The sequence below is a fragment of the Cucumis sativus genome, chromosome 5, assembly GCF_000004075.3.
Source record: "Cucumis sativus cultivar 9930 chromosome 5, Cucumber_9930_V3, whole genome shotgun sequence".
In the NCBI taxonomy this organism is placed as follows: Eukaryota; Viridiplantae; Streptophyta; class Magnoliopsida; order Cucurbitales; family Cucurbitaceae; genus Cucumis; species Cucumis sativus.
The window spans coordinates 13,985,564-14,007,573 of record NC_026659.2 but is presented as its reverse complement, the minus strand read 5'-3'; the positions used below and the strand labels follow the sequence as shown (position 1 = coordinate 14,007,573).

At 33.7% G+C, this 22,010-nt stretch overlaps 2 protein-coding genes across 7 annotated transcripts; both read left to right on the top strand.

Moving 5' to 3' along the window:
* The first annotated feature begins 2,555 nt into the window (after nucleotides 1-2,555).
* LOC101218169 (putative pentatricopeptide repeat-containing protein At2g02150) lies at nucleotides 2,556-8,286 on the top strand. Of its 2 annotated transcripts, none has more exons than XM_004149442.3 (3): nucleotides 2,556-5,147; nucleotides 5,426-5,558; nucleotides 7,741-8,286. In XM_004149442.3, exon 1 carries the CDS (start codon nucleotides 2,599-2,601, stop codon nucleotides 4,957-4,959), a length of 2,361 nt encoding a protein of 786 aa, XP_004149490.1. In that variant the 5' UTR covers nucleotides 2,556-2,598; the 3' UTR covers nucleotides 4,960-5,147; nucleotides 5,426-5,558; nucleotides 7,741-8,286. The 2 variants fall into 2 exon arrangements, with proteins under 2 accessions (XP_004149490.1, XP_031741680.1); XM_031885820.1 differs by having other exon boundaries at nucleotides 5,426-6,483.
* A 5,931-nt stretch (nucleotides 8,287-14,217) lies between these two features.
* On the top strand, nucleotides 14,218-21,201 carry LOC101213220 (uncharacterized protein At2g02148). Of its 5 annotated transcripts, none has more exons than XM_031886232.1 (10): nucleotides 14,218-14,369; nucleotides 14,508-14,753; nucleotides 14,840-14,963; nucleotides 15,077-15,418; nucleotides 16,053-16,215; nucleotides 17,147-17,270; nucleotides 17,846-17,911; nucleotides 18,443-18,691; nucleotides 18,933-20,449; nucleotides 20,815-21,201. In XM_031886232.1, exons 2-9 carry the CDS (start codon nucleotides 14,571-14,573, stop codon nucleotides 19,032-19,034), a joined length of 1,353 nt encoding a protein of 450 aa, XP_031742092.1. In that variant the 5' UTR covers nucleotides 14,218-14,369; nucleotides 14,508-14,570; the 3' UTR covers nucleotides 19,035-20,449; nucleotides 20,815-21,201. The 5 variants fall into 5 exon arrangements, with proteins under 5 accessions (XP_031742092.1, XP_031742091.1, XP_031742094.1 ...); XM_031886231.1 differs by having other exon boundaries at nucleotides 18,437-18,691; XM_031886234.1 differs by lacking the exon at nucleotides 17,846-17,911.
* Nucleotides 21,202-22,010: the final 809 nt, after the last annotated feature.

The following is a 22,010-nucleotide window of genomic DNA, read 5'->3' as shown; positions in this document are numbered from 1 at the left end:
TGTTTAGAAAGAGAAAAAACATATTTTTATTAATTATTAGAATAAAAAAAGGTAACAAATAAAATTTTAAAATTTTTCATACATCAATCAAACAACAACAATAATGAAAACAAAATTTACATAAAACATCTGAGATTTATGATAATATAAAAACATTTTTTTATCGGTGTTTTGAGATCTCAAATGCATTTTTCAAGGTAAAAACACATTGAGTTACAAATATTACAATTCAACTGTTGCTACAACTTGAAGCTACATAAATGTGCAGTTTAAGTAACGTAATGTCTTATGGGATCAATTAAAAATTTCACTATACATTGTATAATGATTCTTTCTAATTGGATGACATGATTTGGTGATGTTAGACGTTGAGTATAGTTGTAAAACTTTACAAATAGTAGAGTTTCTATCCAATTAAAATGTAATCAATTTGATGTGCTACACAGAAGAATGAAGTAAAAGAATAAGAAATATTTGATAAATGTGTTGGTGAAAAAATGATGGAGCAAACTTCTTTTTACACTATTGATAAAAAAAAACTTGAAAAAGTTAATATTCTAAAACTTTTGAGATCCTATAATAAAATATAATTGAATAAAAAACTATTCAAGTTAAAAAAATACTTTTGGTATTCCTTATATTAAAAAGATAAATTAAATAATTATTTATTACAAACAACTCGAGAGGATATGAAAATGGTGAAGGTTTTCTTTCCTTCACATTTTTTTGTTAAAAAAATGACATTAATACATGATGTAATGTTATAAATTTAGAATTTGTTGATACGTAAAGAAGTCAAAAATAATTTTTTTTAAAACTCATTTTAAGGTAGTAAAATAAGATATCTTATTTATAGTTCATAATTTATATAATTTCGTGTTAGATTTAGAGGATTTAAATGATGAGAAAAAGAAATTGATATGTATAGTTTTAAGTTGTTCTATTAGTGTAAAAATAAATTTAATTGGGTACAAGTACTTTTAATCAAAATTCACTTAAAACCTATATAGTTTTTGTTTTCTTTATTTATTTAACATTATGGATGTAGTTTCATCATCATAATTATTTTAAACAAGTCAATTATAGTGTGCAATAATATTAATATTTTTATTTTAAAAAATTAATTTAAAATATATGAGTAATAAAATATGTTTTTCCGTATTAAAATAAGATCTCCCGTGGTTTGAGAAAAACGCTATTTAAAATTATAATTATCACGTATTGCTATAATAAATACTATTTAAAAATTCTAAATTAGTTATTATAAACGTTTTTTCAAGTCTCCTAATTATTATAATATTTATTTGCTTTAATTTTTATATTTACCAACATTTTATTCTTTACTATAGTTTATTATTTTGTCATCAAACTAAAACTGTTTATACATCAAACACATGTTATTATAATCAAACTATAATAACTTACTTTTGGTGCTAATTAATAATCATAATTACGTACTTTTGTAACCGATAGCGAATCTATAAAATTTATTGGCAGAGGACTTGGAAGAGAAAAAATAAAAATAGAGGGTTGACCAACACAATTGTCACTAAACTTCCTACAAGTATTAAATATTAAATAGTTTTCTTTTTAAATATTATATAAAGATATTAAATAGTTTTTTATAAATATTATATAAAGACGAGGCGTATACCAGTATATGTATATATATAAATAAAAAGTTTTAAAACAATTAATTATACCAATCTTTATATTAAAAGTGGGTTAGATGAAAAAAAATTGGACCAATTAGTCCAAAGTTTTATTATATATCATATAATTTCAAAATTGCCCCCATTTATCTCTTCAAAACGTTTTAAAAAGGTATTTAATGTGACGCTACGTGAGTGTGGAAATCGTTCCTATGATGTGGCATGATTTTAATACATATTTTTATCAATTAAAATAATATTATTTTAAAATGTTAATTTATAAAAAAATGTAATAAAAGGTATTAAATCCAATTTTCAACTTAATAAACATAACCATTCTTTTAATTCTCACCTTAATGGTAAGCATGGAAGTTGGAATTATTAAAGATTTAATAAAAGTAGATATACTCAAAATTCAACCAAATCAAAATAGATACTATATTTAATCGAGATTTTAAAATTTAAAATTAGAGAACAAATTTATGGGTATGGCGAATTTAACTTTCTATTTCATTATAGGTACAACCAACCGAGGTAAATACATTGTGTTTCGTTAATTTGTTAATTTATCATGGATTTTAAAATATACTAATTTAAAACAAATGAGGCATGAATTACAATGTATTCAAATTAATTCATATACCCAAATAACATATGCAAAACGTGAAATATTTAAAAAAATACTAGTAGACAATTCTTCTCTAATAATAATAAAAAAAAGTGGATTCTAAAGCTTATATATATATATATATATTTTATTTTTTTATTGTGTGGGGGAGATTAAAATTTAATTGGGATATTGAAAAATGCATAAAAACTGAACCGCCGGTTCGATTCGAATAAAATCAAAGCGGCTCGTTTTAGGCATCTATGCCCATAAACCCTAAAAACCTTACGACTTGGTATTGTTTTAATTTTAACATGAGCATCCGTTGCTTTAAAGAAGATGATGAAGCTTTCCGCTGAACTTCTTCTTGCCTTTGCTTCACTCCTCTCAGCGATGTTACTCTTCTTTCGCACACTTTTCCATGTTAGTCGCAGAGCTTCTTTTCGAGTAATCTCTCTATCTTCTAATTCTTCGCATCCAGATTCCCTTTCTTTCAATGTATTTAATCCCTCATCGTCTTTAACATCCATAAATGCTTATTGCATTTCTCGTCCTTTTTTCTGGTTCACTAGCTTTCTTTGTATATTTCGCCTCCCTTTTGTTAGTTACTCAAATGCAAATAATTCATTTCAATATTTAGACATTGGTTCTCTTCGTAAAATCATACAACAAGATCTCTGGAATGATCCTAAGATTGTTGTTTTATTTGATTCAGCACTAGCTCCCATTTGGGTTTCTAAGATTTTACTTGGATTGAGAGAAGATCCCAAATTAGCTCTTAAGTTCTTCAAATGGGCTGGAAGCCAGGTTGGTTTTCGCCATACCACCGAGTCTTACTGCATTATAGTTCACCTGGTGTTTCGTGCGAGAATGTATACAGATGCCCATGATACTGTTAAAGAAGTGATTATGAATAGCCGCATGGACATGGGTTTTCCAGTTTGTAATATATTTGATATGTTATGGTCGACTAGGAATATTTGTGTGTCAGGATCAGGGGTTTTTGACGTTTTATTTAGTGTTTTCGTAGAGTTGGGTCTGCTTGAGGAAGCTAACGAATGTTTCTCTAGAATGAGGAACTTCAGAACTCTTCCCAAAGCACGTTCTTGCAATTTTCTTTTGCATAGATTATCAAAGTCAGGTAATGGTCAGTTGGTGAGGAAGTTTTTCAATGACATGATTGGAGCTGGGATTGCACCTTCAGTTTTTACCTACAATGTAATGATAGATTACTTGTGCAAAGAAGGGGATTTGGAAAATTCTAGACGTTTGTTTGTGCAGATGAGGGAGATGGGCCTTTCTCCAGATGTTGTCACATATAATTCTTTGATTGATGGCTATGGCAAGGTTGGTTCATTAGAAGAAGTTGCGTCTTTATTTAATGAAATGAAGGATGTAGGTTGTGTTCCTGATATAATTACCTATAATGGGTTAATCAATTGTTATTGCAAGTTTGAGAAGATGCCTCGAGCTTTTGAGTATTTCTCTGAGATGAAGAACAATGGGTTAAAACCAAATGTTGTAACCTACAGCACATTGATTGATGCATTTTGCAAGGAGGGAATGATGCAAGGTGCAATCAAACTTTTTGTTGATATGAGAAGGACTGGTCTTTTACCTAATGAATTCACTTACACTTCTCTGATTGATGCCAATTGTAAGGCAGGTAATTTAACAGAAGCATGGAAGTTGTTGAACGATATGTTGCAAGCAGGAGTTAAATTAAATATAGTCACTTATACTGCTCTATTGGATGGCCTTTGTAAAGCTGGAAGAATGATTGAAGCAGAAGAAGTGTTTAGGTCAATGCTGAAAGATGGAATATCTCCCAACCAGCAGGTTTACACTGCATTGGTTCATGGTTATATCAAGGCTGAGAGAATGGAGGATGCAATGAAAATATTGAAGCAAATGACAGAATGTAACATCAAACCAGATTTAATACTCTATGGCAGCATTATTTGGGGTCACTGTAGTCAAAGAAAACTTGAAGAAACTAAACTTATTCTTGAAGAAATGAAAAGTCGGGGTATTAGTGCAAATCCTGTTATATCCACGACAATTATAGATGCTTATTTTAAGGCTGGAAAAAGCTCTGATGCATTGAATTTTTTTCAGGAGATGCAGGATGTAGGTGTTGAGGCTACTATAGTAACATACTGTGTACTAATTGATGGTTTGTGCAAAGCTGGTATCGTTGAACTAGCAGTTGATTATTTTTGTAGAATGTTAAGTCTTGGTTTACAACCTAATGTTGCAGTTTATACTTCCCTTATTGATGGTCTTTGTAAAAACAATTGCATTGAATCTGCCAAGAAGTTGTTTGATGAAATGCAATGTAGGGGGATGACCCCAGATATAACAGCTTTCACTGCTCTAATTGATGGCAACTTGAAGCATGGAAATCTTCAGGAAGCTTTGGTTTTGATTAGCAGGATGACAGAATTAGCTATCGAGTTTGATTTGCATGTTTATACTTCCTTGGTTTCGGGATTTTCTCAATGTGGTGAGCTGCATCAAGCAAGGAAGTTTTTTAATGAGATGATTGAGAAGGGCATACTTCCCGAGGAGGTTTTATGTATATGTCTACTGAGAGAGTATTACAAGCGTGGACAGTTGGATGAAGCCATTGAATTGAAGAATGAAATGGAAAGGATGGGTTTAATTACAGAAAGTGCAACCATGCAATTCCCAGTCTAAAAACTTGAAGAGGAGATCCAATCTGATCGTCTTTGTTTTTCTGGAAGCTGAGTTTGTATTCTAATTGCAAGCGCATGTGATATTTATTCAGAACTCAGAGTTATGATGACTCAAGCAACCCACCATTCAAATGGGTTCCCTGTTTGATGGGAAGGCTGGCCATGTGTGATATATCTGATGTTGATTTTGTAAGTTCTTCCTCTTATACAAAATTTTCCGTTTGATAAGATACAGCCTTCTAGTCTCTAAATGATATCTGAAGAAAAATCCCATCATGTCATGCGCTTCAGTAATCATCAATCTTGTATAAATGTTAGCCACAATCTTTCTCATCCTCTTAGCTATGAGATCCATGTATGTAACTGTTGAAATTAATAGCCTCTTATATGAGATTAAAGTGATTACTATGCATGATGCATTCCTCCTGCATGTCTTCTGTCAACTAATTTAGCATGCTGGTTTCCAGGTCCAAAGAGGATTCCAGTGGCACAATATATGGATTTACATGGAATCATTCTACTGAAAATTCCTATCTGTTATTTTGCTGATGGAAGCATATTCATTCGAGTTTGACGCTCAGCTGGCTTACAATGAGCAAGGTGTTAACCTGACTCTTCATGCTTATTTATATTTGAAATTTGATATTCAGCACCGTAAGCATATGGTCACCTATGGAATGGGTGAAATCATTAAGAAAAGCTGCCTCTTCTCGTGGGACTGAAGGTTCTAACATGATCCATTTTTTCTCTGCTGTTCTTTCTTCCCTTGCGGGGGTGGTCTGTTCTTTCTTCCCTTGCGGGGTGGTCTATTCTTTCCTCCATTGAGGACTGTAGGTTCTTATGGAGATTATTGAAAACCTTAAACCTGATCCTACAGAGACTCTCTGAAATGCATCCTTGGTTTTTTCCAATTGTTTGTGAGCATTTTCTTATTTGGAGTTTTCATGAATGGTTATGATTTTTGCCAACAGATCTTTCTAGTGTGGCAAAATTCCTATGAAACTCAGAATCTTCTTCTGATGATCTCCTACTCTCAATTCTACGTATACACCAAGTCCACCAATGACATGATTCGTTGGGAGAAAACCTCAGTTATCTTCTTCCTTAAATATTTTCTCACAGATGCAGGACCTCTCTCTTCCCTTGTTTGGTTCCTTAGATTGGTTGGCTAAGAGCATGAATGTAAATGGGGTAGGTTTTTGGTCAACTATTTGAAACTTACATGTCAACACAGGATAAAATTGAAAAGCAAAACTACAACAAAATCTTTAACCAAACAGACAAAGCCAATGAACCAAAATCCCCATCTGAAGTCGAGAACCTAACTTCAGGGTTCAGGCTAGACAATCAAATCTATGAAACATTTCACAAATTCAGAATTGAAGTATTTCTGGTATTGAAACTGTACAGAATTGAATAGATTTGGCACCAGTACCATGGGGCCTTGGTCTGTGATTGGGTGGACGTGGACTATCATACAGCTTTTCATCCGTTGGATCATGAGAAAAATACGAAGGTCTTTCAAGTATGTGTAGAGGGATTCTTGTTTATGATTATAGGGCCCCTTTTGGTAATGGTAGTAGTATTCTTGTATCCTGTTGTAGTTAGAATTCTATTGAATTTTTATAGCCGTTCTACTACTAATATGCTTAGCAACTGGTCAATTTTTTTTTAATTTCTAGTTGGTTGGGGGGCATGAAAGGTGCTTTTATCTCCTCTTTCTTACTTGAGTGAAAACTCGGTGGCTTTTTTTTCCCCTCAAATGATAGTTTTCTTCACGAATAAGGGGACACGTCTCTGTGGTATTTATATTCGAAAATTTGTATATATCTTGAAGTAGGGTATTTTATTTATAGGGTATTTTATTTATCTTTCATAAACACTATAATTACTCTTATGTGGTTGTTCAGTTGTTCCTATTTCTATTTCTATTTCTAGACATAGTTTTTTACAGCATTTGTGGGAGTGAATTCTACTTATCACTTACGAAGGTTACATAGGCTTATAGGAACCAAGGTAGTATGAGATGTCTTTCTTCCACGTTGGTTAAAATGGGATTACCAATGTGGTACTTAAGTAACTTGGTTCTCCCACCCCAACAACTGACTTATGGGGTATGGTTCTCCAAGGTGCTTAAGTTCCTAACAATGACATTAGAGCCAATTCTCGACGTTTTGGAGTGGAACCAGTGGAGGGTTCTGATCGGGTGTGGTTGAGTGAAATACCATTGTAGTAGCCGGTAGGTTGACTTTTCGAGGATAGGATATTGTTCAGAACCAAGGTAGTACGAGATGCCTTTGTCCCACATTGGTTAAAATGGGATGACCAATGTGGTACTTAAAGTGGTTGGGCTCTCTTATCCCAAATACTGGCTTTTAGGGTGTGGTTCTTCTAGGTGCTTAAGTACCTAACACATCAGTTAGGCATTTCGAAGCTGCTTCCCCTTTTCAATTTGTAGATCGAACTAATTGTCTGTGCAATCTACAGTTCTGTACCGTGATTTTTGGCACATCCATTCATTTAAGTTGAAAAAAGCAACAACTGAGATCTGCCACAATACCATACTAATGCTTGACTTACTGATGTCTTTGCAAAAGCTTCAGAGTTCGGTTACTGTTTCATAGGGAACAAAACACTGTATAAGCTTGGGTACATAAAGAAGTGTACTTCATTGTTCTGATCATTTGAATATTTGTACTTATTATGTCATGTATACACCTGTTTTACTGTTAAAGTCACGTGATGAACGATTTTCTAGCATATGTTTCTTTGAATTTCTCAGGTCGTTGATTTGGATGAGAGCTTATTTTGGCACATCAATTGTAGAAGTTATTCGTGTTGATGGCTTCCATATTGGTGTTGGAAGGAGCAGGAAGCTGCAAGCTGCACAATAAAGATGTGGCAGAATGAAGCCTGAAAGGTTAGGTGATATGCACTGATTCTCGATGTTAAAAAATCTCCACATTCCACATGATTTTAAGAAAAAATCAGAAGAGAAGCATGGAGAATAGTGTGTTACTTTCCTAAAACTGTAAACAAGAAACGGGAAGGTTACGACATAAATAACACTCTTGTATAATGTGTTGTTTATTGGTTGCATAAAACCCTAAACCAAATAACTTCAATTTTAGAAAAATCGCAGGGTTACATATGTACTGTTGCTACGTTTTGATCTTGTGGATTGCAGTGTAATGTCCATAGGCTAGAAAAACAACTAGATTCACTTTTGTTGGTGTACACTGACGTGTAATGAGAATGAGTTGAACTGTAATAAAAACTCAATGGTGGTGCCTATTTTTTTAAGTAATGGAAATGAAATTTGAAAGAACATCAAAATACCCTTTTATATTTCTAATTGATCTTGCGATCTATTCATTTGATATCCAAACCATAAAATGTAGGATCTCAAAAAAAGTAATAGTAATTGTTTAAGATTTGAAATTTAATTCAAATTTTGACGTTGTAGATTTATGTTTTCAAAATAATCTTTTTATTTGAAAAAAAAAGTGATACAAATATTTCTAATAGATATTAATCTATACAACGAACAATATATTGTTTTTGGTTTTAAGAAAATGATGATAGTCTTGCTCTCTAGTCTAAGAATGAGAGGTATTCAATGTGTTTGGTCTTGGTTTTAGATTTTTTTATTGTATGTTTTAATCCTACTCTTTAAAGGTTTGTAGCCCTCGTAATGTTTTTTCCCAAAAGAGACATCCCCAGTCAAGATTGTTGAAGTGTTCCAAATCATCCACATAGTCAAAAAAGAAAAGAAAAGAAAAGAAAAGTCTCATCAACATTGCCCCGACTTGTATTTTCTTATCATAGCTAACTTAGTGTAATAAACCAATGTAATATTCACCGCATAAGTCTTTTTCAAACTCCAACTTCTTATACTATGATTCATAGATTCCAAATGTCAATGTTCATAACCAAAAACCAAAGTACTTATTGCATAATGGTCCAACAGCTTCACCTTCAACCCTCCTCACAAATTTATTAGGTGACTGTGCAATCGCCCAACAAATTTTTTTAATGAATGAATTGATCTTCGACTAAAGGAGATTCCTTTATTTGTATAGCTAGTATTACAAGGGTAGTTTTAGATAACAAGACAAACTACGGAAAGAGCTACTTTTAATAGAAAGTTGTAAGAGTAGTATTTAGTATTACATCAAATCCACCCTTAGGAATCAACTCGACCTCGAGTGGATTATTTGGCTAAGTGAATGTCATTTGGAGCAAAATATGGTTTGAGGTCAGCCACGTTGAATACAAGATTGATGTGTAGGTCCTCCAGTAGCTCAATGCGATATGCATTGTTGCCATATTTTGAAATAATCTTGCAAGGTCAAGATGTGTTTCTTTTAGCTTGTTATAGGACATGGTTGAGAATCTAGTCTTCTTTACGTGAAACATGACAGTCTCCTTTAAATTCCACCTCTCTTCTAGCTTTGTCTTTGTCTTCTTTGTAAGATACGAAAGTTTTTTGCAAATGATCATGAACTTCTTTAGGTAAGCTTTCTATTCTTTCAACCATATCTTCAACTTCTACGCTAATATCAACGTTGGAGGGTAGGTTGGCCAAGTCAAAAGTCAGTCCTGGTAGTGTAGTGTAAACAACTTCAAAAGAACATCTTCTAGTGGATCTGTTTTTCATGCAAGTAAATTTTGCTTGTGTAAGAGCTAGATTCCACTATTTAGGTCTAGCTAGAACCACTTAGGCAATGTTTCAAATTTTCCAAAGTTCTGTTGTCACCTCAGTTTGGCCATTTGTTTGAGGGTGCGGTGTGGTACTAAATTTCAATGTTGTATCAAGCCTTTTCCATTGAATTCTCCAAAAATGACTCAAAAACTTCACATATCTATTGAATACAATTGATTTAGGAATCCCATGAAGCCTAACAATTTCTCTAAAAAAGAGATGGGAAATATAGCATCATTTGTCTTTTTACATGCCAAGAAGTGTGCCATCTTAATAAACAGATCCACAACCACCATTACAGCATCATAGTTTCTTTGTGTTTTAGGTAATCCCAACACAGAACCAATAGCTAGTTCTTCCCATATGGTTGTTGGTATTAGCAAAGGGGTGTATAAATCAGCATTAGAGCTAGTTCCGTTAGCACATTTGCAGATAGAGCACCTTTTCACAAAATTGTTCATATCCTTTGAAGTTGTGGCCAAAAGTCTCTAGAAGTTTCAAATGTTTTATCTTGGCCAAAGTGACCACCCAGTCCTCCTAAATGTGCTTCTTTCAGTAATGCTTCTTTAAGTGAAGTGTGAGGGATGCACAAACGTTCTCCTTTGCTGGTTCCTCAAGCGCGCTACTACTTTAAAAGGCTATGAGAAATTTGGTGGGTTTTAAAACTGGGCTGCTGTTAAGCTTTTTCTTCAAAGTATCAAAGCTTTGTTGCTGCAATATTCCTTACACAAAACTACCTTTCTTCAAGCAATTAGTAATTGGAGCAACAAGAAAGCTGAAATTCTGAATAATTTTTTGGTAGAAGGATGCAAAACTAATGAATGCTTGAACTTCTTTTGTACAAGTGGGAATTAGCCAACTACTAATAGCTTCAATCTTCTTTTTGTTCATCTTGATTTGATTTTCACCAACTATGAAACCCAAGAATGCAATCTCTTTGACACATAAGATGCATTTTTTGAGGTTGAGGTAAAGTTCATTAAAAGCTACAACTTGGAATAGTTGGTGTAAATGTTGATAATGTTTTTCAATATCTCTACTAAAAACCAAGCTATCATTAAAATAAACAATAACAAATTTATTAAGGAAAAGATGTACTTGATTCATGAGTCTTATGAAATTGTTTGGGACATTTGTCAACTTAAAAGGCATTACAAGCCATTTGAAAAGGCCTTCAATTGTCTTAAATGTTGTTTTCCATCCATCTTCTTGTCGAACTCTGATTTGGTAATATCCCCTTTTTAAATCAATTTTAGAAAAAATTAATGCTCCTCTAAGTTGGTCTAGCAAATCACCAATTTTTGGTATAAGAAACCTATATTTGACAATGGTTCTGTTTATTGCTCTATTGTCTAGACACATCTGCCAAGTCCCATCTTTCTTTGGAGTTAATAAGGCTAGAACTGTATAAGGACCGAGACTCCGTTGAATATATGTCCTTTTTTAGAAGTTCTTCGATAGTTTGGTGCAAAATAGCATACTCCTTGGGACTCATTCGATACTGAGCAAGATTAGAAAGTGTGGCACCAGGTTACAACTCAATCTTGTGCTGAATATCTCCGAGGGAAACTAATGTAGTTGGTTCTTGAATCAATTTGGGAAAGGTTTCAAACAAGCTGTGAACAAACGGTGGAAATACGACATCTTCTTCTTCTTGAGGATTGGAAACAACTAGCCCCAAAATATCTTCATCTCTTTCTTCTAAAAGCTTCTTCCTGCTGATGGTAACAAATAAGTTGCCACTCTTCTTATTGCTTTTCATTCCTTTTTTTGCTTTTTTTTTCTCTTATTCAACGAAAGAAGGATTACTTTCTTGTCCATCCATTGGAACTCATAAGTATTTTCTTAGCCTTTATGTGCATTACAAATATCAAATTGTCATGGTCATCCAAGAAAGATATGACATACATCCATCTCTAAAACCTTACAAACTACTTGATCTTTATAGTTGTTTCCACTGGATAAAGGTACTGAATAAATCTCATTGACTTGAGTTTCTCCTCCCTTCTTGATCCACCCAATCTTATAAGGATTAGAATGTACTTTTGTTTTAAGATTCAAAGCTGCAACTAATTTTTTAGAGACAAAATTATCGGTACTGCCACTGTCAATTATCACATTGCATACTTTTCCATGAATGGTGTATTGAGTCTTGAAGAGGCTATGGAGCTAAGGATGGGACTATTCTTTTGAAGCAATAAGAACTCTTTGTAGAACACATGATAATCTCTCTCCTCTCGTTAGGTTTAATTTAGCTTCCTCTTCTTTTTCAACATCATCATCAACTAACTGATTTCTTTCTTCAACATAAGCTATCATTTTTTGTTAAGGACAAGCATTAGAAGGGTGGCCGATCTGCCCACATCTATAACATGTGCCTGAAAAGGGACGATTGTAAGGATTCTTGGTTGGTTTTACAGCTTCAAAATTGTTCCTTCTTGTTGTTTTTCTCCTGAATCTTGTCCTTCTCTCTCTTTCACAGGTTGGGGAAGGTTTTGTGAAAAGTTTGTAGACGAATTCTTCTTTGAAGAGGATGGATCCCTTTGCATTCACATCTAATTAGGTTCTTTGCTCATGAATCAGTCACATTTCTTCTACAGTTTCAGCAAAGCAAATTGCTTTGAAAAGTCATTGAAAGGAATGTAACTTCAGACCTTCTCTTTTATGTCCAGCCGTAAACCTCCAACAAATGAAGCAATTAGATGTTGTTCTCCTTCCATCATATTGGTTTTAGCTTCCAATAGATGGAATTCTTCAATGTAGTCAACTACTTTTTGTACTCCCTGTCGGCAGTTTTGATATTGAGCATATAATGTTTGTTCATACTTTGGTGACAAGAAATGCTTCTTCATCATATTCTTCATTTCCTCCCAAGAATGGACTGGTCTCTTGCCTTGTTTTGTTGTTGTCACCAGTTAACTTCAAGTTGATCCCACCATGCTAAGGCTCTACCTTTTAAAGCAACTTATCGAACCTTCTTGTGCTCAGGTGTTCCATTTATTTTCAGTATTTTTAATTCAATCTAAAAAATTAGCTTTAATATTAAGTTTATCATCTTAATTAGGGAGGTCAATCTTCATCTTATACTCCTGTGATTCTTGTCTCCTTCTTTCGTGACCTTTGTTTCTTTGTTTTCTTGCATTACCAAAATCATTATTTCCATTTTTTTCACCGGAAGAAATCCAGCAATCATGTCCTTGGAGACAATCTTGAAATTCTAGTCAATGTTCTTTCATTCTTAATGGTTTTGTTGTCAAAATCATCTTTTTCCTCGTCTTCCCCAATGTTGTACAACTTTTGGTTCATATTCTTGGCAGAATGGACGTGGATTTAAAGCATCTAGCCTCTGTTCACTGTGTCATGATTCCCTCCAACAAAGCTTCCATGAATAGCAAGCGTCTCGAGGTGGTTCTTAGAGAGACGACGGGTGTGTCTTCCACCTCTTGATTTTGAGCAGGCTGCTTAATTGCCAATAGTTAAATGCTCTGATACCAATTTGGTGTATTATCACAGTACTTGTTTTTTTTTTAATTTTTTTATGAATGACTTGATCTCCCGCTAAGGAGGATGCCTTTGTTTATATAGCTAATAATTACAAAGGTAGTTTTAGATAACAAGACTAAAATTATCTTAACAAGAGAACTACTTTTAACAAAAGTAGTTATTTAGTATTACATAGAAAATGTTACAATTTTACTGTCCAAAATAAATGTTATTGCATCCTACATATTCTCATTCACCTCCTTAAATAAAATATGATGAACTAGTTAACTATTAAATACAATGTCCATATCTACATATACCATCCAAACACTATCTTTTTCAAGATGGCAAGTTGAATGACGGTAAGCTTCTCTTTCACAATCTTATTCATAGTCTTGATATGAGATGATAAACTTATAACTTTGTTGGGAATTAATCGATCTCGAGACACAATGATCAATTATCCAGCCATGTTGTATAAACAAAAATAGAGAAAGAGAATTATATTCAAATACAAAGGACACAGATGTAACTTATATAAAATACTCTATATACGATATTCAATACCTAATTTGAATAAGGTTTCTTGATGCTTGACCTTCTCTTTTGAACCATCCCTCCTTTGCTAATCTTAATAATTGCAAAGAAGATGAAATTTGTTGTATTTATAAATATTTTGGTTGATTTTATTATATTTGATAACAACCATAACAATAACAAGTAAATAAAAGATAGAAAATAAAATGACATTCCTTACCTCATAGTTTGGATTACATTTCCAAACGTTTAATTTTAGAAATAACTTATTTTGAAAAAGAACGAAAGTGTTTGAAAGTCAATCAAAATAAAATTTTAAGTATGTTTTAAATAATTTTAAGATAAAAGAGTTTAAACAAAAATAAATTTCTTGAAAAACATTAGTCCAACTGGAAAATGATCTTCTACTTGCATTAACTTGACGACGATGTTGATGGACTCTCTTATTTGATGATGATGCTCGTCTCTAGATACCCAATACCTTTAATTACATACTTAAAACATATTTGATCACTTTACTTGACTTCAATCGTGGGATATTTTTCCAAGTTCATAAATATTTCAAGTAGTTGTTTGTTGTTATTATTATTTTGGTTTGGGAGGAGGTGCGGATATGAGAGTTAGGTCTCGAAATAGTGTCAACTCATTCAGTCGCCTCTGAAGCTCAGCTCCGGTCTCAGCCTCGGGTATGTTCTTTCGTAGCCGTTGAATTCATTACATTTCTTCTCATTTTGGAACTCCCTCTTCTTCCTCCTCTTCTTCTTTTCTTCCAATTTCACTTCAATCCATGTCTTCTTCTCCTCTTCTTCTCTTTTCTGTCTCAGGCAATCATCTTTACTCTCAATGGTTTTGGCTCTTCAGTTCGTATTTCTTCTTCTTTCACCGATATGACTACAAGAGTTCCAGTTCAACATTACGATCTCCCAACACCCAATTCTTTCATCGGTACCGCTCTTCATGATCTCAACACTTCACATGGAAGCCCTTCTGACGTTGAAGCCATCAGCGACGTTGATCGCGACGCTGTCACTGATGATCGCTTGGACGACGATCAAGATTCCACTGCTGTTGTGAGTCTTACTTACATTTCCTTTGATTTTTGTAGCAAAATCCAATGGGTTAGATTCCCACTTCATGAATCTTGACCAATTTCCAGGACTGTATACACGAATCTTACAGAAGCTCTTTACCTATTCATACTGTGGGAGTTGAAGAAGATCGCTCAAGTCTTGAGAATACTGGGTCTTCTAGGTTGTCTTATGACTCTTTAACTGTAGAGGGTAATGTCCACATTTCTGAAAAGGAATTGTTCTGGATTTCAATCTCTGCTAAGCCTTATGGGACTTTTGTTTAGACAAATTATTGATTGATGTAAACTGAGTTCTTGGTTCAGATATTTCACCTATTGAAGCAGCACGAGCAAGATTTCTGCAGATCATTGTGGATCATTTTATTCATGATCATATTCTCGAAGTGACTGAGACTGACAATGATTATATCTCTCAGTCTGGACAGGATAAATTGACAAAGAGGAAGACTAAGGAAGTCCAGTATGAAGCGGATCCAAAATTTGTCTTACCCTTGATGTATGTTGCAAATATGTATGAAACACTTGTTAATGATGCAAACATAAGGCTTGCTTCCTTGAGTGGCATCCGTGATAAAAATATTGGGGTAGCCCTTGAAGCAGCTGGGGGTTTGTACAGAAAGCTGGCTCAGAAATTCCCCAAAAAAGGTACGCAATTTTTTTTTTTATCAGTGTTTCTGATGAACAAGATAACATTCTTAGCGCCAATGCCCAACGGTTATCACTATCTTTCTTTCCAATGTGGTTCCTTGTGGGAGATTTCTGCTGGGGAAAGCTGTATGGAAGACTTTCTTGAAATATATGGTTTGCTTGGGAACTACTCTCAAAATGACTTCCTATATTTTAGAGTAAAAGTTGAATTTAACAGTATTTGGATGACTGTCTTTTAAAACCTAGTTTTCTTGAAAAAATGGAGTTGATGTAAATAGTGAACTATCAGCCATGCCAGTAGTTGCTGCTAATTCTTTTGTAATTACCCAATTAAGTTGATTTACAACAATTTGGATAATCTTTTGTAACTAGCCCCTTAGGAGAGGGATCTTTCTTCAGTCTTCCCTCTTCCCCATGCCTCTAAGTCGTTTTTTCCTTCTCTTGTTAATCTTAGCTCCTTTTTCTACTGCATGGTTTGTTGTGAAGAGTGCAATACCTGTAAAGTGGATTCTTTATTGTGTGGCAAGCCGGATGAAACTCGGTTTTCTAGTTGCTTTGAAATTGTTTAGAGACAGATTTTTTCATTTTAATTAAGATACTTCTATCGTAATTAACATCATGTCGCCAACAGGCCCTTGCACATATAAGAGAAGAGAACTTGCAACTTCTCTTGAAACAAGGACTAGGTTTCCAGAACTGGTAGTTCAAGAAGAGAAGCGGGTTCGTTTTGTGGTTGTTAATGGTTTAGACATTGTTGAAAAACCCAATAGAATGTCGACTGAAGATGCTGAATGGTAAGTTAAATCTTATAATTGTACATACTTCCCATTAGTGTATAAATTTCCATTATCATTGATTTCATCTCTATCGGTTTGTTTTCCCTGAATTCGTTTAATACATAGATCGTAATTTTTTTTTCTTTTGCTGTACTGTACCAGCTCTTTTGCCTGGAAAAATATTTATGCCTGGGTTCCAATTATGAGTGAGAAAGGGTTAAGCAAGGGCTTACTTGAGACCATGTTCATAGGAAATTGATTGTTATTTATATCCAAATACAGAAACTTAATGCCATCATGCTAAAAAATGTAACTCATTTATGTATGCAAACAGTTCTTAATGATAAGAAGAAAAATATTTGATATCAAAACTATATATCTGATTTTAGATTATTATTATATTATTATAAGATAGTTTTTTTAGAAGAAAAATATTATAGTTTTCTTGTTGAAAAAACACAAACTATACAATTTTTTCATTGAACAAAATGAGGTTGATCGACCCATACGATTAATTTGCATGGCATAACTCTCAAAATGTTGACCTAAGATGATCGTGGAAAATGAGGCCCACCATTGTATGGATGTTGTCATATCTAAGCATTTAACCACATTAGGAACCCAGCAAAATGGCAGTGAAGTTATGCTGTACGTAGAGTTCTTTCGGTCAGTATTTTTTTTTTTTTCAAGTTGTAACATCCTGGAGGACTAGAGAAAATGAACAATCAAATCATTTCTATTGGATTGAGTGCAACTCAAAATTTTAACTAGAATATTTTTCTTTTATTGCTCTATTGATGTTGTCGTAAGACATAGCAAACGTATGTATGAATTTCAACTGAATCTGATCTTAAGCCCTGATGTTTCGTAGGTATTGTTGCAAATTTATTTGATTTCTATTGTCATTTTTGGTCAATAATTGTTGATTAAATTTTGCTCCATTGTATAGGTTTAGACGATTAACAGGTCGTAGTGAGGTAGCTGTGTCTGCTCAGGACTACAAGTTCTATTCACCAAGGCATAAATATAGGCGAGTTGCAGCAAATTCTGTGTCCAGCATTTCCAGTTTGAATGTAAGTGGCATAGTAATTTTTTCCAGTATATGTGATCCATCTTTATATGGGAATATTTTTTGTAAATGCATTTTGCAGGTAATTTTCTATATGATTCCGTACATCATGGCTGTAGCTTTGGTATTATCGAATTGGTGTCAATCAAGTTGTCAATCGTTTTTCCTACATTTTGTCAATAATAATGATTGATATATAAAGTGTAATTAGATGTGCACATAATATTTATACTGTACAACTGAATTACAAACTATTGAAAAGAGAGACAACGAGTTCACACCAATTTACGTGGAAACCCGAGTACCGGGAGAAAAACCACGATTGTTTGTGTTGTTATTATTTTCTAATGAATAAAGCAATAGGTACAAGGGAGAATAAATAGAGTACACAATGGAATAAAAAAGGAAAAGATTTAGGAAAATAAGGAATACATTCCCATAATCTTTCCATAATTATTCTAGGATTCTAACAAGGAAAAAGCCTAGAAAAAAAGGAAAGAATTCCAACACAAACGTTAGAGCATAGTATGCCTCATGGAATTGTTGGTTGAGAAATAATGCCTGATGTTTTCTTTTCAGACATTTTCCAGCGGTGACAATTCTTCTACTCTGGCTGGTGGTCAAGCATTCCGCTCTCCCGGTGAAGTAAGAATTTCATCCTCACTCAATCTCGTGATCGTCACATCTTCTCTTTAGGGATTAACCTATCTGTTTAACCTATGTGTCCTCTTACAACATTCATCATTACTTGCGGATGGAGAAAAATCTAGTTTTTAGCTCCCATTAAAAAAAGGGAGTATATACATACATATATAAACCTTTTGAATCTTATTAACCAAAGACATACGACTTTGCACTATCGTTAGTTCAGCACCAATCAAAAATCCCCAAGGAATTCCAAGAATTCTTGTAATACGCTCATTCCAACCCTCAATTCTCTTTTCTAGGCTCATTGATATTGAATCAATTGAACGCACTTCTAATACTTTATATATATATATATATAAATCTAATGTCTTTGCTTAAGAACATTTAATCAAGGACATGGTGGGGTCGTGGGGGGTGTTAAGAAATCTTCTCAAAAGGGAAGTAATATATATATTGTGCTTCTTCTTTTGTCCTAACAACTAAAACACTATCTTTTCTTTATTGTCTGTGATCTTAAATTAGCAACAGACACCCTGCAAACATCATATCCAACAACTGCCTCATCAGCCTCAATTTCAGTCTATCCATCAGAATCATCATCAGTCCATGCACCAAAGTCAACATACTTCCCACTTTGCTCACAATCATCATTGTGGTCAACCTTCACAGTTACAGGATATTTCCCATACTCATCATTCTCCAACATTGTCACAACACATGGCTTCCTTGCAACCTCTTTCAGGTGGTCATGTTGGTGGGCGCTTGCATCATGGGCTGGTAATTCTAACCCTCCCCTATTTATTTTTTATTTTTTAAAGTGCAACAACTGTGAACTGTGGTTGGGGTCAGACCTCCGACCACTAGAGAGGAAGGCCATATCAATTAATATTGATCTAATCTCACTTTAATTTATTGATTGATGTTAATTTGTGTGCTATAATATCAGATAGGAGGGAAAGTGAGTTAAGTTTGTATCATCTGCTTAATATTTATCTGATATATACTCATACATTTGCAGCCATCCAGTCCAGCCAAGTTCTGTGATGAATGTGGAGCTCCATATTTAAGAGAAACCTCTAAGTTCTGCTCAGAATGTGGTGTCAAGAGGTTGGGAATTTGATGTGTATTGTATAATGATCATTGTTAGTCTCTAAAAAGAAAAAAGAAAAGAAACTAAATGTTGTATTTGTATTTGTATTTAGTTTTCTTCAAGTTAGTCCACATTGAGTTTTCTGCTATCTTTGTACATATTTAGAACTTAAGTACACATGCACATGTACTTACCATACCCATCATATTTGAGTCATATCTTAAAGGGGCATTTGACACGTGGATTCTAAGAATATTAAGTTGTAACTTAAGTTGATGCATTAGGTACTATATATATATAGACTTTACTAAGAAACATTCTTTCACATAAACTTACCTGAACAAAACCTATTTTATTGGTTGTAGAAGTGTATTCTTGTTCTTGAGAACCATTGTTTCACTTTGTCTTAAAAGGATAAATTATGTTACATTTAGGGCCTGTTTGGGCCTTAGGTTGGAGTGGATTATAGCCCAAATCTGGCGATAGCAAAAAATGAACCCTATCGGTTCAATATGCAAGGGTCAACCCAACCTAAAAAGTCGGGTGGGGTTGAGTTGGATTGGCGGGTTGTTTATTATATTATACACATAGTCAGGTTGGGCTGGTTCAACTCGACCTCTTACTTGCACAACCTGACTCAATTTTTTTTGTCCAATTTTCTAACCCAACCCAACCTTTTCGGTTTGAGTTGGGTAATCCGGATTGGTCGGCTTAGCTGATTTTTTTGAACACCTGTATCCCTCACTTTGCTTCCTTCTAAAATCCGGTACTGGCAACCTTCTACTTCTCCTGCTTCCCTTCTCCGTTCTCACTCACTCGTTTCCTTCTATTTTGACCATACTCTATTTCCTTCTAAAATCTGCCATGGCGGACCTTGAAACTGCATCGGTTGGGAAATTCTGGTACCGACGATTGGGATACAGCAAGGAATTTGAGGAGGCGTTCGGTAGATCTAGAGAAGGGAGCAGAAGGGATTAGGAAGAGATGGAGGCGGCGGCGATGGTAGTTCAGAATGAGAAAGGGTTCTTCTTCTTTGTCGATTGTGAGGATGTTGAAGAAACTGAGAATTCCAAGCTTGAGGAAGCTTTTGAGGCGGTAATGGCAACTGGTGAATACAATGAGAGGATCGATTGCGAAGGTATTGAAGAGATTTAGATGGGAGATCTTTTTGCTGGAAATTATTTGTTTCTTCAGGTTAATCCAAGCTCTATGAAATGCTTGTAGAATCATCATCATCATCAGGAATTTCCCTCAAACTTATTCACTTCCAAGCTTTACCTAATTAGTAATCAGTATAGTTTGGTTTTCTTCTTAATTTCTCTTATAATTGTTGAGTTTTATGTGATTTCTCACTGCTTTTGAAATTTGAATGTTAATTAATAACCAACAACTGAAGCTGTTGACATGGAGCTGAGAGATGACTTGGAGCGTTTGAAAAGGATCAGGTGATTCATATTTCCAGTTATATGTTTTTGCTTTCGTTGAGCACAAAATGCCAGATTTCTTTAGGCACTTAATATACTATAACTTTATTGGCATTTGACTTCATTTGTTGTCGAACATGTTAAGAAATGGTGTATTGGTAATATGCTATTAAGAAATAAGAAATAAAAACTGATTAGTTGTCTAATTTGGTGAATCTATCAAGTTTCAAGTACTTAGGTTTATGAGAATGTATAGATTGATTCTCTGATGCTATATCCTATCTAACAGGTTGCCAAATTACCCTTCTTTTGTGCTTCGATCGTCCGACTCAAACTAGATTTTTGAGTCATTAAACTACATAAATTCTGAAATGAATCTTTTGCAGAAACCAACGTGGTCTGAGGCATTACTGGGTCTTTGTGTCCGTGGTCAGCACACTAAGACTACCGGTCGCCGAGGGAAGACTATTGGGTGTCTCTAAGAAGCGTTAAACAATGTCTGTTTTTATTTTGCTTCGCAAGCAAAGTTTCTGTTGGATGCAATATCTTAGGTTGATAGAATTGGTTGTTTGAGATTGGGTTTAGAACTTTTTGGATTTGGCTATGGAGTTTCTTAAGATTGAAATCCCAGAGGAGCTTATTTTTCTCCATTATCTGCTTTGCATTGTGTTTTGGTGTTTGGTGTTGATTAATGTTATAGCCATTTGATAATTTGATTAGTAACCATTTGACTTTTATATATACATACATATTGGGAAACTTATGATGGGAAATTCTCATTCCATATCTAAATTTCTTGCTTTGGTTGTTGTTGGCTTGTTATTTGATTTTAGTAACCATTTTACTTTTGAAATTTGAATGTTGATTAGTAATCAACAACTTTATGAACTGGCCAAATATATATCTTCCCTCGGATTTTCTAAAAAAAATTATAAATTTCTTCCTATTTTTTTTTAGACTTTGAGCCTATTATTAAATATATTGTTTAAACTTACATCATTCCCTAAACTTGTATAGTTCAATCTGACTTAAAAGTTATCTGTAAAAGAAAAGAAAAGACTCAACTCATATGTTCTTTTTTTCAAAAGGCAATCTTGCTTTGTTAATTCTTTCTATTTAAAAAATTGTATGTAATCTTTTGTTGAGTAAAAATTGCATAAAAATATGCGATAATAACACACGTCAAATAGGAGTTACAAACTTTCCTTTTTGTACAACGATTCATTTCAATGAGTTTAACTTATACTCTATTGATGTAAAAGATCTAATAACAAAAAAGGTTTGATGAGTGTAAAATTCAATAATACAAAAATTGTCTTCTAATCTACTTCTTGAATTAAAGAAAGTTTTTTGGAAATTTGTTTACTATGTGATTATTTTTTTCTTCAAATTTATAAAATGAATATCTTAATTAGCAAAATTTAATGAAATCAATTTAAGGACTAAATTTATAAAATAAACAACCTAATTTACAATATTTAAAACCATTGAGGAAAAAATAGTGTATTTCATGTACCATATATAAGCATGGCAAAAACGAATAGTGAAAAACCAAGTTTGGAGCTAAATTTATTACATGACA